The sequence below is a fragment of the Dromiciops gliroides genome, chromosome 6 (genome assembly GCF_019393635.1).
Source record: "Dromiciops gliroides isolate mDroGli1 chromosome 6, mDroGli1.pri, whole genome shotgun sequence".
In the NCBI taxonomy this organism is placed as follows: Eukaryota; Metazoa; Chordata; class Mammalia; order Microbiotheria; family Microbiotheriidae; genus Dromiciops; species Dromiciops gliroides.
Window position 1 is genome coordinate 64367046 of NC_057866.1, and position 18239 is coordinate 64385284.

The following is an 18239-nucleotide window of genomic DNA, read 5'->3' on the forward strand; positions in this document are numbered from 1 at the left end:
CCTTTCCTTCCTTTCTTTTTTCTCCTTCCTTCCTTCCTTCCTTTTTCTTTCCTTCCTTCCTTCCTTCCTTCCTTCCTTCCTTCCTTCCTTCCTTCCTTCCTTCCTTCCTTCCTTCCTTCCTTCCTTCCTTCCTTCCTTCCTTCCTTCCTTCCCCTTCTCATTCTTTCTTGGATACTTGCAACATTTGCTTTTATATATTATATTTATTTACAAACACCTCTCCCTCACCTTCTCAGTGAATATCATAAAATGAAAAACAAATAGATAAACAAACTAACCAACACATCTATTGCATGTAATAGTATATGAATACTATATACATATAGTTCTCTACCTCCTCAGCAAAAGAAAAAAAAAGTGCATTTTCTCATCTCTTCCTCCAGAACAGGGTGGGTCACTGTATTTAAACAATATTCAGTATAATTTTATTTTCTTTTATTTACTTTTTAAAAATTTTCCTTGGGGCAGCTAGGTGGTGCAGTGGATAAAGCACCAGCCCTGGATTCAGGGGGACCTGAGTTCAAATCCGGCCTCAGACACTTGACACATACTAGCTATGTGACCCTGGGCAAGTCACTTAACCCTCACTGCCCCACAAAAAACATAAATTTCCTTTTCTCTTCATTGGTGTGTAAGAATGGACAAATCATTGTATCTAGCACCATCAATCACCAAACTATGGTTCACAACTCATTGAGCCATCCACTCCCATTATCTCACCTCCTTGCCATCCTTCTCCTGTGACCCCACACACCTTCCCCATAATTGAATTAATATTATCTTTCCTTCTGGCAAAGGAATGGGTTTTAACTCTCCCATGGCTCAACTCACCAGTTCTGAAACTTTTCATAATAAAATGTTGCTGTTGTTGTTGCTGTTGTTTGTTTATTCATTTCAAAGAGAAACGATGACATTGTGGACTGATTTCTCGATTTGCATTTTTTCTAACCTTGTCAATCTTTCCCCTCTTTAGGCAACTTGATGGCATGCTAGCCTAAGAAGCTCACTATTTTTGTGCCAGACTTAATTTTTAAACCGTTTTTGTTTGGCCCTATGATAGATTAGAATTATGGTGCTCAGCATATCCATTAGCAACACCGTTCCTTCCCCAATATCAAGAATTGTCAAGGTATCTCACCATTCCTAGCCATCTTGAATTCTTCCAATAAATTTTCATATACCCTTGAAATGACAGATAAACATAAAATTTGCTTGCTTATAAGAGGAAATTTTAATAGCATTTACATATAGACCTTAAAGATCAACTAGGCTAAGTTCCTTGTTTTACAGATGTGGAAGTAAGACTTAGAGAGGGAGCTTCAGCACTTTTCCAAAGGTCATACAATACTAAGTCACAGAGAAATAATATGAAACCCAGGTTTTCTGGATTCAAATCCATTGCTTCACACCACAGTGAAGCAGAATTTCATAAAAACTGTTTGACCCTCTGCAAGGTCACTTAGAAAATCTAAGGAGCAAGCCTAACTTTGACATAGGAAATTATAGAACTTTTTAATTGACCTTTGACAATAACCCTAAATCTATTGATCTTGTGTTGGATCATTCTTGGCCAGGATACACTCTTTCATATAAGTGCATTTTCTACTGCTTATTCTGTAAAGGGTATGGGAATAATTCCAGTGATTTGTTTCAAAGTCTCTCAGTCTCTCTCTCTCTCTCTCTCTCTCTCTCTCTCTCTCTCTCTCTCTCTCTCTCTCTATATATATATATATATATATATATATATAGTCATGCATCTTTGTTTGGGATGTAAATTTTACAATTCAGTGCTTTCTGCTTCACAGGTATGTAGGTTTAGCAGATTGTCTTTGCCCCCCTGCAGTTTCTAATTATTACAGTTTAAATGATTTAAATTAAACTGTGGGCCTCACATGGCCCTAGGGAAAGAAGCAGTACACACTACCAACATAAGCATTCTGAGACCTGTGAAGAGTTAGGAATCCTCTCCACCCAACTAGTGAGCCAGTCTTCATAATTATGGAAAGTTGCTCTATAAATTTAAGGAAACTTTGATTCCCCAATTTGTGAGGTCTAACATAATTTGATTTGAGACAGAATGAAACAATTATGAAAAAAATATAGATGAGAGATTTCCTTACTTTGGATTCCTCAACTGTAAAAAGAAATGTTCAAAATAACATCTAGGTTTCCTTTAGCCACAAAGTTTTAATTTTGTGTATCAGCAAGTGTGACAAAAAAGATCTTACAACAAACTTTAACCTATATTTTAGAATATAAAAAGAGGTGTGGTATGGTAGGCATATGTGGTGGTTTTTTTTTTTTGTTTCTTTATAAGACTATATAGAGCCTTCAGCTCCTTTCATAACTTTCCATACATCCCTCCAAATAGGAGGCAGGCATTAGGCATCAGGATGTTCCTCATTCTTCCCTATCTTGCTATTCTTTAGCAACTTAAAACATCATTCACACTTAATTCGTACCAAGCACTGGGCTTAGCTGTGACAAAATCAAAGAGTGAATGCTCAAGGAGTTTGTATTCTAACAGAGGAAAGATACACATGTGCACACGTGCTTACATAAATGTGAAAACAAGCTTATATACATGCAGATGTATACATGTACATGCATTGGTACCTACATAAAAAGGGCAGCTGGTTGGCATAGTGGGTAGAATACTATGCCTAGACTCAGGAAGACTTATCTTCCTGAGTTGAAATCTGGCCTGAGGCATTACCAGTTGTGTGACACTAGGCAGGTCATTTAACCCTCTTTGCCTCAGTTTCCTCATCTGTAAAATGACCTAGAGAAAGAAATGGCAGAATACTACATCATCTATTAACAAGAAAACCTTAAATTGGCTCAAAAAGAGTTGGATACAACTGAAAATGCCTGAACAACAGCAAAACCCACATAGGAAGACCAGCCAGAAAAAAATGTGTTTTGTTTTGGGACATTTTAGAACTGAAGCATTGAGCCATATAAAAATAAATTAACTCAAATATTGCCACATGCAATCCATAATCTGTAATATACATTATATATCATATTGTGATATGTAATCCATAACATAAAATATGACAGCTTATAGTCCTGGAGAGGAATCAGGATATTGGGATAGGAAAAAAAAAAAGATGGGAGCTCTCCAGCTGTAATAAAGAGAGCTTATGTGGGCAGTTATGTCGTGCAGTGGATAAAGCACCAGCCCTGGATTTGGGAGGACCAGAGTTCAAATCCAGCCTCAGACACTTGACACTTACTAGCTGTGTGACCCTGCGCAAGCCACTTAACCTTCATTGCCCCCCCCAAAAGTTTATTAAAATTGTCTTATAAGAATGTTCATAAGAAATTTGTTGAAAAGCAGGAGTGAAACAAGAGTAGGAAGACATTTTCCTTCTGACTCCCTTGACCTCACTCCCTTGCCTCAGCTGTCTTCTCACTGTAGAATTTCCCTCAGTATCTGGAACGTTTCTCACCCTGGAACTATGCCCTTGTAAGCCATTTCTTTAATTGGCTAGTTCCTGTTGGGACCTTGTCCTCATATCCCTGCTCACCTATCCCCTATTTCTCATCTCTTTTATGTGTTGTCTTCACCCATTAGAATGGGAAATACTAGAGTGAAAGGACTGTCTTTTTCCACATGCTTTTATCCCCAACATTTATGACAGTGCCTAGTATTTAGTAAGGACTTAATAAACACCTTTTGCCTGATTGTCTTTGCTTTGAAGTATCCAACATGGCTGGGCAACCATTAACAGTATGTCTTAAAGTCCACCCCAGCAGTCATTAAAATAATCATAAAACAAAGAAGGAAAGACAGACAGGAATGAAAGCAATCTTCCAAATCTCTTTTGTTTGCATTTTGAAAAAGAATTCCAAAATTCATATGACTTACCCAGACTCATAATTTAAGGGCGATGTATTAAACATTTTTCTTTGCTTTATCTGCCCTTCTCCATTGTTTCTAAATTCTTCTACCTTCCCAAATTCATATTAAGACACTACTTTGTCTCAATTGATTGCTCTTGTTGTCATATAAATATCCAATAGATATAGCTTTAACAATAATGTTTTTGTTTATTTGTCTTGTTTTTCTTTGTTTTGTATTTGGGGCATATCAGTGAACTCTAGAGAGGACGATAAAATGGAGTTCAACATTGTGGCATAGCACAGAAGCTATCTTCTTGATACCAGAAGTTCTTTAATGCTTATTTCAATCAAACTTCCCAGATCACAGAAAAGAACCTTGACTTTTCCTTTCTTTGGAGAACAAGCTTTGGATAGTTGGATGATTAGGCCTGGCTACTGACTACATCCAACTGAGAACTCACCATAGGAAATTTAAAATGGAGATAAAACCAAAACAGTTTCTATTAACTTAGATCATAGAAACAGTTTTGTTTCAACTTCCATTAGGTCAAAAGATGATAAAGTATTTAGTCAAAGCATTTAGTCAACACTATAGAAAAACACAAATAATCTCCAATTTCTAATACTTCTAGGTCACATATATATTTGGAGCATACCCTATATTGTATGAGATGTTCATCTCAAACGAATTTCTTTCAGATTTCTCACCTCAATAGAATTGGCAAAACATTCATTCATTCATTCATTCATTCATTCATTAATTCATTCATTCATTCATTTGTTTTGACTGGGGGTAATGCCACCCATTTCTATACTATAGGAAAACAGGAATACTATTGTACTGTGGTGGAGCTATGAACTGGTACAACTATTTTAGAAAGTTTGAATTATATCCAGTACATAGCTAGGTTGAATCATAAATTGAATGCTGAATTAAAACAACTATGAGGTACTACCTGACACCTATCAGATTGGCTAATATGACAAAAAAGGAAAATAATAAATGTTGGAGAAGCTGTAGAAAAATCGGAACACTAATGCATTGTTGGTGGAGCTGTGAACTGATCCAACCATTCTGTTGAGCAATTTGGAATTATGCCCAAAAGGCTATAAAGCTGTGCATACCCTTTTACCCAGAAGTGCCACTATTGGGTCTTTTTCACAAAGAGATCATAAGAAAGGGAAATGGACCCACATGTACCAAAATATTTGTAGCTTCTCTTTTTGTGGTGGCAAGGAATTACAAATTGAGGGGATGCCCATCAATTGGGGAATGGCTAAACAAGTTGTGGTATATGAATGTGATGGAATTCTATTGTGCTGTAAGAAATGATGAGTAGGAGGAGTTCAGAGAAACCTGGAAGGACTTGCATGAATTGATGATGAGTGAGATGAGTAGAACCAGGAGGACATTGTACACAGTATCATCAACATTATGTCTTGATCAACTGTGATAGGCTTGATTCTTCTCAGCAATACAATGGTAAAAGCTATTTAGAAAGGACTCATGATGGAAAAGGCTCTCCAAATCCAGAAAAAAAAGAACCATGGAATATGAATGCAGATGGAACCATACTATTTCTTTTGTTTTTATTGCTGTTGTTTTTCTTTTTTAAGGTTTTTGCTTTTTGCTCTGATTCTTCTCTTATAAAATGACTAATGCAGAAATATGTTTAATGTTATTGTACATATATAACCTATATCAGATTGCTTGCTGTCTTGGGGAGGGGGGGAGAAAATTTTGAAACTAGAAATCTTAAAATACCAGATGTTGAAAAGTATCTCTACATGTAACTGGAAAATAATAAAATACTTTTATAATTAAAAAAAATAAATTGAATGCTGGACCTAGAGTCAGAAAGACCCAAGTTTGAATTTGGCCTCCAACATTGACTAGCCATGTGATTTTAGGCAAGTCATCTATCTACTAACTGCCTCACTTTTCCCAAATGTAAAATGGTGAAAGTAATAGGAACTGACTCCTAGAGCTGTGAGGATCGAATGAAATAATAATTGTGAATCACTTATCACAGTGCCTAGCACATAGTAAGTGCTAGTTTTTATTAGGATTAGGATTATGCAGTAGAATTGCATATATTTTGACCCACCGATACCACTACTGTTCAAATAACTTATAAAGGTCCAAGACAGTGGAAAAGGACAGATGTCCTCCAAATAGTTATTTGTTTATTTATTTTTAGTTGCGATCAATTTATTAAAAGAGATGATTGATTGGGCATCTGCAATGGTGACTTCAACTTCTACCCCTGGTTCAATGCTGATAGAAGTGATCTGCTTCACAATTTCAGAAGGACTGTGCAAATCAATAAGACATTTGTGGATTCTCATCTGGAAGCAATCCCAAGTCTTAGAACCTTCACCACAAGGTGTTTTTCCAATTGTAATTTGAAGTGTCTTGGTGGGCATTTGAACAAGTTCCTTCACTTTCCAGCTCTTTTCCTTGGCTCCTCTAATCAGGTCAGCACAAACCTTCTTGAGTGACTTCCTGTTGCAGCTGATGAGGGTGATCCAGATCCAGGGAATGGCCACATCAGGCTCCACAAGCATCTTGCTGGTGTCCTTGAATGCCATGGCAGTAGAGCAGCTTCTTAACTGACTTATTTCTTGGTGAGAGTGAACAGTCAGAAGGAGGAGAGGCAGAAACTGCTGACTCTAAGTGGCTATGGCGATGGTACCTTCACCAAAGAGCTCCAAATATTTATAGGATAATTTTTTTTGATTCTAGTAATGAAGAGGAAGAAAAGAACACTTTTTTACTGTAATGCTTAAATTTAAGACAATTAGAATATATGTTACAGACATTCTAGTTTCCTATACAAACACTTTTTCTGTTATTCCTTGTATATTGAAACATTCATGTTTACTTATTTGCTAAGTTACATGTTAAAAATAAAAGTTAAAGATGATTCTAAGAGTAGGTGGTTAGTCTTATAACAGAAGTGAGGCCAAATAGAGGAAGTCCGAGTACTAAAATGTTGACTGGACATTCTGCCCAGAGGAAGGTCTCAGTGCTTAGACTGAGTGATGGACTAATAGCAATATTTGGGCAGGCATTAGAAAGAATGAAGAGCCTTCTATATGTGGCAATCTATAGCAGTGGTGGGAATACTCAAATATACAGTATTAGATCACAGATTCATTGAAATATTGAAGTATGTAAATTTGGGGATTCAGCAAAAGAGGATAGTGAAAAGAGGACCCAGCAACCAAAGATCCAAGTTCAAATGCAGCCTTGACTCTTACTAGTTGTATAATTAGATAAGTTACTTAACCTCTGTCTTCCTCAGTTATATCATCTGTAAAAATGGGTATCCATCCCCTACTTTTCAGTGTGATCGTGAGGATCGAATAATATTTGTAAAGTTCTTTGTCAACCCCAAAGTGCTGTATAATTGCTAGCTATTATTTCTTGAACAATCCCATTTCCCTGCTTAGAAGAAGTAAAAGAAAGGAAGAGCAATGTCCTGTTAAAGGGAAAGCATAAAGACACAATCAACATTCTAATGTAGCTTTTATGGGGCAGGGAAGGGTTTTTTCTGGGATGAAGACTCATTTTCTTTATAGAAAGATGCCAGGGATTTGCTACATATGAAGTTTACAGCACAATGAGGAATTAGTCAATAGAAGCTGAATCCTTGGAAATTTTCATTACTTAGAGGTGAAAAATGGCCAGCAAAATACATTAAATTAGTCACTCATCAATGAGACCAAGAGAATTTGAATATTGGCCCTGGTCACACAAGCAATAACTAATGTACTAGAGCTAAGGTTCTAACCTAGGGGAAGGGAGAAGGGAGTAAGCATTTACATAGCACCTAATTTGTTCTAGGCATGTCAATTAGTGTTTTATACAAATATTATCTCATTTGTTCCTCACAACAACCCTGCAGAGTAGGTGGCCAGCAAAGACTAAGTCATGGGTTCAGGATGACACAGGAAGGACCTTAGTTGGAGATTAATAAATGTTCTACTCCCTTCATTCCTACTTCATGAAGCTTCTCTATGCGTTCTTGGAAAATGTGCTAGGAAAATATTTAAACTCATTGTTCATATAAGGTAATGGTGAGACATGATATGATACTGTTTGCTTGAATAAACATTATATTTTACCTCTTAAGAATTACTTATATAATCTATATAAATTATGCATGTTCAAGCTTCTGAAGATTTCTTTTATCAGGTATGTTTTGGGGATGAAAATTGACTTAAAATGCAATCCACAGTGGAAAGGGCAATAAGTTAATACAGATTTTGTAATTAAAAAAAATAATTCACATATTTAAGAAATCTATTAGGCTATAACTAATAAGGATCTTGTTCTGGTCTCTTTCTTTTGTTTCTTTGTTTTTAGATTTTAAATTACAAAATCCATCCAGTAAGATTTTGTCTTTTCAGGTAATGATTAATATTTATTACATTCCCTAAACTTCCAAGGAATAGGCTTAAATAGAGGTATCCAAGGAGATTACTTGCTAATGGTGCAATCCAGTATGTCACAGAAATTGGGAATATAATAGTTATGTACCTAATTTGAATATTTCCAGAGAGAAATTGGGAAATTTCTTATTTAATGAAGACTAATGAAATAGTAGTTTATTATGTCAATGGATTTGGGGTTGTATTGATGTTGACTTGATGGAGTTTTGTTCTAGAAATTTGGAATAGAAGAAGGTAAGATAGATTAAACTCTGGAACTGTAATAAGAAGGAACTGAGTTCAAGTGTCAACATTTATTAGCTGTGGAACCTTGAGCGAGTCACTTAAACTTCTCTCTGCCTCAATTTCATCAACTGTAAAGAGGGAATAATGTTATCACACACCTCGGAGGATTATTATGAGGATCAGATAAATTTCATTGATAAAGCTGTTCTGTATATCTTAAAATTCTTTAGAAAGGTTATTTATTGTTATCAAGATATATGGAAGTGATTGTTTTGGAACTTTAGCCCTCTTCCTTTACAATTAAGGAAAATAGGATCAGAGAGGTTAAGTCACATGTCTAAGGTCATACAGGTATTCCATAACAGGGGTACAAGTAAATCCCAGTTCTTCTGGCTCCCTGTCTAATATATTTTGCATTTTACTTCTCTACTCTTTTTTCTATGTTCTTAGAAAAATAGGGATATTATAGATATAGTCAAGTGCTTAGGATGTAGAAAGGCTTTGAATGCTCTAATCTGCTATAGTTCTTTGGGGAAATAACTGCTTTTCACCTACTACAAGTCATTCTGTACTTTTTATATTGAACCTTGTTTTGCAGTGCCCAGTAAGTGAAATGATATTTATATATTCTAAAGTGCCTCAGTGGGAAGGGGGGAAACACATACACAAAAAGCTTGTCATTTAGAAGGTTTCACTGTATTGTGTTTTTCACTTTCAAAATGTAATTGAATTCCATGAGGGATTTGGCATATGTTCAGAATGCAATAAAAGTCATTAATGAGTAGACTATTCAGGACTGGTATTTATTGAAAAAGCTGTTTCCTGCAGAGCTGCTGAAATGAACAAACCCTTGTTTGGAAGATGTTTGCCATGTGGTACTTCAGTGTACAAAAAAAAATGCGTCATATATATTTTTTTTAATTTAAAAGCATACAGTAGAACACAATAGAAGACATTTAAACATACATAATAGAAGAAAGTGAAATTTTATTGTTTCTGGTGAGTAAGAATGATCAATATTATCAACTTAATGGCTTTAGTGATGGAGAGATTATTTTAAATGAATTGCTGTAATTAGATCAAGCTATGTGTGATTCACGCCCATTCAGAGAGACACTAGCCAAATTGAATTTTGATATTTATAAATGACACCTTCAAGATTAGCTTGCGATGTATCAAGAAGGACATATCCAAGGATCTAGTCAGCAGAGCCAGGTTCAAATTTTAGTTCTTTCTTTTTTTAATGTAGAAAGTGTGCTCTCACCCCACTTTCTCAGGGACAAACAGATTATCTCGCTAACCCCACTGGCTCAAACCCCTGCTGGCTTTGTTCCAACATTTTTATGGGGTGAGAATGTAGTGCCCCATTTCCACTTAACCACTTAACATATAAGGTAAACTGATGGGATCTAGACTTGTGTCAGATCTCTATTATATTTACATATATGACTTTGGACAAGTTATTTAATTGCTTTGAGTTTTGGTTTCCTTATCTATAAAATCAAGAGTGAGGGTAGAGAATTCCTTTCCTAAAGGAATGGTGAAGGAGGTAGAAACTATGATACACACTTACACACGTTCACAAACATACACACTCACAAGCACATGTACACACATATAAATTCATAGAGTTATCTCACAAAAGCAATGTTCTATTTATTGTCTGAAAACCTCTGAAAAGGGGGAGAATCGATTGATGGTAATTGACGTCAGACTTTATAATTTTACCTCAATATAATATATTTTGATATGATATGATATATAATATATGATATGATATAATACAACACAACATAGCATCATATAGCATAGCATAACATAACATATAATACTATAGGGCAAGACTATATGCAGATATCGGTCTATATACACATGGGTATGTCTATGTATAGATGTGTACATTTCTCCTTCCAGTTCTCTATGTTAGAGAGATTTTTCCTTTTAAATTTCATTTGCTGTCATTGTACTATCTGTAAAAAATATATATTCAATTGTCTATCTTAGGTTCCAAAAATTTAACAGTTATTTAACAGTTTTAGTGGAAAAGTGTGTACATAAGTAGTAACCTGTACATATGTAGTAATCTGTGGCTCAGAGAAGCTCACAAGGAATAGAATCATCTGTGGTGCCACTCTCAATAACTAATATTTTAGTTAATGCATTTTGGTTTTGCCTTTTTTGTGTTCAGTAGTTTCTCAGTTATATCCAACTCTTTGTGATCTTTTTTTTTTTTTGAGGGGGCAGGGCAATGAGTGTTAAGCGACTTGCCCAAGGTCACACAGCTAGTAAGTGTCAAGTATCTGAGGTTGGATTTGAACTCAGCTCCTCCTGAATCCAGGGCCAGTGCTTTATACACTGTGCCACCTACTGCCCCTTGCTTTTTTTTTTAATTGCCTGGGAATATAAAATTTCAACTTATATTCACTACTTTCCATTCAGGCTTTGCCCTGTTAAGATCAAAGTTCAAATAACACTCATCCCCACCCAGAATTTCTCCTGATAATATCCAAATTGGGCACACACACACACACACACACACACATATGTGTTTGTATGTATGTATGTGTGTATATATAATATTGTTCATTCTTACACACCAGAAACAATAAAATTTCACTTTATTATATATGCTTAAATGTCTTCTATTGCTTTCTTCTGTATTCTTTAAAATTAAGAATATACATGTATATAGGTATGTACATGTATACACACACACACACATATATATATGTATATGTGTGTATATATATATATATATATATATATATATATATATATATATATATATCCCTCAGTTCTCATTAAAACATGTAGGCAAAAGAAATATGGATTATAGGAGAGGTTTTATTTAAAAGAGACAGAATGGTGTAATGTAAAAAGTATTGAACTTAAGATCAGGAAAGCTTTGATATTTCCTGACTATAAGGAAGCCAACATTTCTCATCTTCAGCTCCTGCAACTGCACTGTTTTTTAAAATTTTTTGAGGATCTAATGCAAACACATACACACACATACACACACACATTCATGTATGTATAGGTAATACATATAGCATACAAAATGGAGTATGCATGTTATATATACATTTATATTACTTAGCCAGTCGTAATATGTGTATATGTAATACATATAGCATACAAAATGCAGTATACAGGTTATATATACATTTATATTACTTAGCCAGTTGTAATATGTGTATATGTATATGTCTTCATTTCCCTTCTGTACTCATGCCTGTCTATTGGCAGTTCTTCCATACACATGGCCCCGTATGGATGGACAAGATACTTTCCAGGAAACTGAGTCCATGTCCACTTGTAATCTTTTTTCCTTGTCAGATAAATCTCTTTCAAGCTCCCCTAGAAGTCAAAGGAATAGGTCATGGGAATGAATATATTGTTTACTTTAGTCAGGGATACATGAAAGTCATTATAATTGGGGCAATGAGGATTCATGACAAAGGAAAATGATCCTTGCCTAAGCAATTCATACCTTGTCAAGGAGACAGAAAAGGAAAGAGGAGTTTGCCCTTTGAGGAAAAACTTAGGCCCATATGCTACATATATAATACATGTCCTATATATAGACTAATTGCCATTAGAATGATGTATCTCCTATGGACCTAATATGGTGAAGCTAAAAATAAATGTATAACTGAATGCTTCAATTTAAAAAATGCCTCTAAGATTTCTTTCTTTTATGAATAGATCAGGTTGAAAGGACTAGGTCTTTACGTTTTGGAGTGCAGTGATCTATATCCAAATATATGATTTGTAATTAAGCTTACGATGTTTATGCTAGCCTAACAAAACCACCATTGAACCCGTTTCCTTGAAATGGAGCAGAAGTCTGATCCTGCAGAATCTAACAATTAAGCATAATAGTGCCATTAAAATGAATGGGAGACTGGAGAAGCATATTACCTAAGAATAACACATGACAGGAAATAAATTATGTTGCACTAACTCATGCTTGATGCGTTAATCAAGTGGCACCATGCCAAATATGCAACCTTGGGTGCCACTGAATTGAGTCTGCCTTCCACAGGGTCTGCTGATTTCACCAGCTTGAAAATTTAAAGGCACACTGGAGGCCTTACTCCCACAAATGACTCCCCTGAGCACACTGTGCCATAGAAAAAAGCATAGAAAATGAGTTTCGTCCCTGCTTCTTAGATAAGAATGATGAATCTAGTGGGAAGAGAAATAGGGAAGGTAAAGAGATGTTCGAAGTGATGTCACACCCTCCCATCTTTTAGTGCTTCTACAAGGAACATTGGGGAATATGTTGGTAGAAGTTCCAAAGTGCCTTTATGCTTTAAATCCACGGGGATTGCTGAATGGTTTTGAGGTCTGATAATGAGAATAGAATTTCATCTTCTTGTGTCATTTGAGGAAAGGGTTTGGAACATCTTTTGCTGGCTCTTAGTCTAAGGACCATTGCTATGGATGGTAGATGAGGCATCAGAAGCATGAACAAATTCAATGATGCTCAAGGACTGTGAACAATGTCACTGACAGGCAAGCATGAAAAAGGCACTATTAGAGGAATGAAATTGAAAAATGTTAGAAGCAGGAAATATATGAACTTAGTCTTTAGAAAAACAGTTTCTCAAAAAAGAATGAAGAAAAATGTCACGATATCAGAGAAGAAAGTGGAAAATAAGAGGAAGGGAAAAAGGGAGAAAAACACTTTAAATGATACTGATATAAGTTTTTCATGTTTTGTTTTTTCCCAACAAAAGGTATATGTGTTATTCTATTTAGTTTGTGTTGTACTCTGCTCTTCTTCATGGATATGTTGAATGTCCATTTCATATTTTCCGGTTTAAAAAAACAAACAAAAAAACAACTTTGAATTATAGCATAAGATTGAACTGAATACCATGCACTACTATAAAAACAAAACCAAAGGTAAAACAACATAAAAGCTCATGTTGAATATTAACCTGAAAATTTTGCTAATGTTTTTTCTTTTAAAATTATTTTTGTTTTGATACAATAAGCACTCACCAACAAATACAAAACCCCTATCTCCCCAAACAGAAAACAATAAACAAATATACTTAATTAAGCAATTCTAATTAATAGTACTCACCACTTTCCATTGTTGTAGTTTACTAATATTTAGTATAAAGGAAGAAGGTATGACATAATATTGATCATTTGGTACCAACATTAGCATTGCATTTGACCTAGGGTAAGAGGCTTAAGCATTATTTGTCTCAGTTTTCTCAAATGTAATGGATAATCTCCTAATTACCAGGGTTGTTGGGACCATCAAATGAGATATTTGTGGAGAGCTAAGTACAATACCTGGAAAAAATTAGGTACTTAATAAATGCTTATTATTTTCCTTCACACTGAATCTTTTTTCTTTTTCTTCCAGGGCAATGAGGGTTAAGTCACTTGCCAAGGATCACACAGTTAGTAAGTGTCAAGAGTCTAAGGCCAGATTTGAACTCAGGTTCTCCTGAATCTAGGGCTGGTGCTTCTTTATCCACTGCACCACCTGGCCGCCCCCTACTCTGAGGCATTTTAAACATGTACTCCAATGTTGTCATTGCTGTTATTTTTACCATGTATTTGCATTTGGTGTTTTCTGTCCATACATTTTATTTCTTTACATTCATTATGGATTCCTATTCTTATATTTGATATTGGCAATTTGTCTTACCTGGTAATATTAAAATAAATTAGTTATAGATTTATTGGGTGGTTTTATTAATAATTAAAAAAAATTATCTTTATTTTGCTTGTCAGTTTGAGTCTTTTGGTTTAAATTTTATCTTTCTAAACAAAAACAAATTATGTTTCTTTTGATTTTGAAAATGGCAGATTTTGAGCTTTTATGAAAGTATTAAATTGTTGATTTTCTAAATTTAAAAACTGAATGATCATTTTGTGTGTCATATCTTTTTATCTTTCATTAATATTTCATTAATTTGTGTTTAGAGATACATATTTTCCTCAAAAATTAAAACTATTTCTTCCCAGTTTTTTTTTTTAATCTCGCTCTTCTAATTGTCTTTAATTAATTTACCACGTTAGATCTACAGCTAGGTGGCAGGATGGATAGAGCACTGGTCCAGAATATGGCAGGGCCTGAGTTCAAATCTCATCTTGTACACTTACATCCTGGGCAAATCAATTGACCCTAATTCTCTTAAACATCCAGGGTCATCTCCAGTCCTCCTCTCACCTGGCCTGTTCTCTGGTCCAAAGATAACCTCAAGCCAACTTGCTAATTAACCAAACAGCAGAACTTTGTGTGCTGTGGTTCTTATCTTTGATGAGCCTGCACCCCTCCTCAACCTAGGCCTCCTGCCACTCAAGATTTTTTCCTGCTTCCCCCCTGGGGTGGGATAGCCTTTCCCACTGGGCCAGCTGTTCAGCCCTCTCACCCACCACAAGCTTAGTTCCAGAAGATGCTGGGGCTGCAACTGATTCAGGGGCTCAGAGGTAAGTTCCTCTGGCACAGTGTGCCTGAGGTAAGTGTTGGGGGGATTGCAGGGTTGGACTCTACTCACAGCCCAGGAAAATAATCTCAGTCCATATTTTTGTGATCTCCAATCCTACTGATAACATACCTTGTCACTGGACCCAGATGGTTCCAGAGAAGGAACTGAGGCTGGTAACTTTGAACAGCCCTTCCTCACTTAAATCCAACTCAGTTCAGGTCATAGCATCTGTCATGGTCCTCTTCAAGAATGAAGGGCAAGGGGCAGAGCCAAGATGGTGAAGAAGAATCAGTAAACTGCCTGAGCTTTCCTTCTGTTCCCTCAAAAAGAAGATTAAATCAAGCCTCTGGATGGATTCTGAAACTACAGAACCTGCAAAAAGACAGAGAGACAGTCTTCCAAACAGAGATAATTTAGAAGACTTCAGGAAAGGTCAGTCTGACTCAGGCAAAAGGGAGGAGCAGCACAGGGTGACAGTGCAGAGCCAAAGGGGTCGGGATAAGTCAGCAGGAAGCTGTGGGCCACAGCCAAGTAACTGAGGCCCCTGGATCCTGGCTCAAAAATCTGGTGGCACAGCAGGACAGTGGTGAAACCCATGTGCACCAGCTGAGAGGGCAGGTTGCCAGCTGGAGGACCACTCACAGGACAGTTGCGACCAATCCCACTGATCCCAGCGTGCTCAGACAGGAAGTCCAGGGCAGGAAAAATCCAAAAACCATAGAGGCCTCAGTGTAAAAAGACAGTGACACAGCCACTATACCCCAGCACAAGAAGCTCGAAACAGGGACCCTGGTGCCCCCAGAGGAGACCTCAACTTAAAAAATAAATAAATAAATAAGCTGCAGTATGAGTAAGAAACAAAAAAGAGCTCTCACCATTGAGAGCTTCTGTATCAACAGGAAAGAGGCAAACACAAGCTCAGATGAGGACAATACTCTCAAATTGCCTACATGTGAAGCCTCAAGAGGGAAAGTGAATTGGTCTCAAGAACCAAAAGCTTTCTTGAAAGAGCTCAAAAAGGATTTTAAAAATCAATTGAGAGAGGTAGAAGAAAAAATGGGAAGAGAGCTCAAAAAGGATTTTCAAAGTCAATTGAGAGAGGTAGGAGAAAAAATGGGGAAAGAAATGAAAGCAAAATAAGAAAATTATGAAAAAAGAATCAGCATCTTGAAAAGGAAGCACAAAGATCAACTGAAGAAAACAATTCCTTAAAAAGTCTTCTGGCCAAATGGAAAAAAAGGTGCATAATCTCACTGAAGAAAACAATGCCTTAAAAAATTCATGTGGCCAAATAGGAAAAAAAGGTGCATAATCTCATTGAAGGAAACAATGCCTTAAAAATTAAAATTGGACAGTTGGAATATAAGGAATCCATGAGACACCAGGAATCAGTCAAGCAGAATCAAAATAATGAAAAAAAAAAAAAAAGAAGAAAATGTAAAATACCTCATTGGAAAGACAACTGATCTGGAAAACAGATCCAGGAGAGACAATTTGAGAATCATTGGACTGCCTCAAAACCATGATCAGAAAAAGAGTCTAGACACCATATTCTAGGAAATTATTATTATTTTTTTAAGTGAGGCAATTGGGGTTAAGTGACTTGCCCAGGGTCACACAGCTAGTAAGTGTTAAGTGTCTGAGGCCAGATTTGAACTCAGGTACTCCTAACTCCAGGGCTAGTGCTCTATCCACAGCGCCACCTAGCTGCCCCATTCCAGGAAATTATTAAGGAGAACTGTCCTGATATTATAGAATCAGAGGGTAAAATAGTCATTGAAAGAATCCACCAATCACCACCTGAAAGAGACCTCAAAAGGAAAACTCCAAGGAATATTGTAGCCAAATTCCAGAATTATCAGGTGAAGGAGAAAATACTCCAAGCAGCCAGAAAGAAGCAATTTAAATATCATGGAGCCATGGTCAGGATTGTTCAGGACCTAGCAGCTTCAACATTAAAGGACTGCAAGGCTTGGAATATGATATTCCAGGAGGCAAAGGTGCTTGGATTGCAGCCAAGAATCTATTACACAGCAAAACTGAGCATTCTCCTTCAAAGGAAAATATGGACATTCAATGACACTGGGGACTTTCAAGGTTTCCTGAGGAAAAGACCAGGACTGAATAGAAAATTCGATCTTAACATACAAGACTCAAGAGAAGTTTAAAAAGGTAAACAGGGGGTAAAAATTACTCAATTAGGTTAAACTGTTAACATCCCCACACGGGAAGATAATACTTATAACTCTGGAAAACTATAAATGTATTTGGGCAGACAGAAGATCTATACACAGAGGGTATAAATATAAATTGTCTTTGATGTTATGATCCAAAGACAATTAAGGCGTTAAAAAGGGAGTTTATGGGGAGAAGAGGAAAGGGCAGGTGGAATGGGGTGAATTACATCATATGAAGAGGTGAAAAATAAACCTATTACAATAGAGGGAAAGAATGGAGGGGTGAACATTGTTTCAACCCTACTCTCATTAGATTGGATTCAAAGAGGGAATAACATGTACTTTCATTTGGATAAAGAAACTTAGCTCATTCTTTAGGGAAGTAAAACGAGAAGAGGAAGGGGGGACTGATAGAAGTGAGGGTAAAAACAAGGGAGAAAAGGGTAAATAAAAGGGAGGGGGTGATAAAAAGGGAGGGCAGATTGGGGGAGGCAGGGGTAAGAAGTAAAACATCAGTGAGGAGGAATAGGGTGAAAGAAGGGGGGAAAATATAAAGGTGGTAGATAGAATGGAGGGGAATAGACAGTAATAACTGTGAATGTGAATGGGATGAACTCTGCTATAAAATGGAAGAGCATTGCAGAGTGGGTTAAAAACCAGAATCCTACAATATCCTGTTTACAAGAAACACATCTGAAGCAGAGAGATACACACAGAGTAAAGGTAAAAGGCTGGAGCAGAATATATTATGCTTCAGCTAAAGTGAAAAAAGCAGGGGTAGCAATCCTTATCTCAGACGAAGTGCAGCCAAAAATAGATCTCATTAAAAGAGATAAGGAAGGAATCTATATCTTGCTAAAAGTTACTATAGATAATGAAGTAATATCAATATTAAATATGTATGTGCCAAGTGGTATAGCATCCAAATTCTTAGAGGAGAAGTTAAATGAGTTACAAGAGGAAATAGACAGTAATACTATACTAGTGGAGGACCTGAATCTCCCCCTCTCAGAATTAGATAAATCTAGCTGAAAAATTAATAAGAAAGAAGTGAAAGAGGTGAATAGAA

The 18239-nt window shown here is 36.2% G+C and overlaps 1 protein-coding gene across 1 annotated transcript; it reads right to left on the reverse strand.

The window, feature by feature from the left end:
* Positions 1-6036: 6036 nt before the first annotated feature.
* Positions 6037-6441, reverse strand: LOC122731999 (40S ribosomal protein S20-like). The gene has a single exon (XM_043972213.1). The coding sequence runs from the start codon at positions 6439-6441 to the stop codon at positions 6037-6039; it is 405 nt and encodes a 134-aa protein (XP_043828148.1).
* Between the last annotated feature and the right edge of the window lie 11798 nt (positions 6442-18239).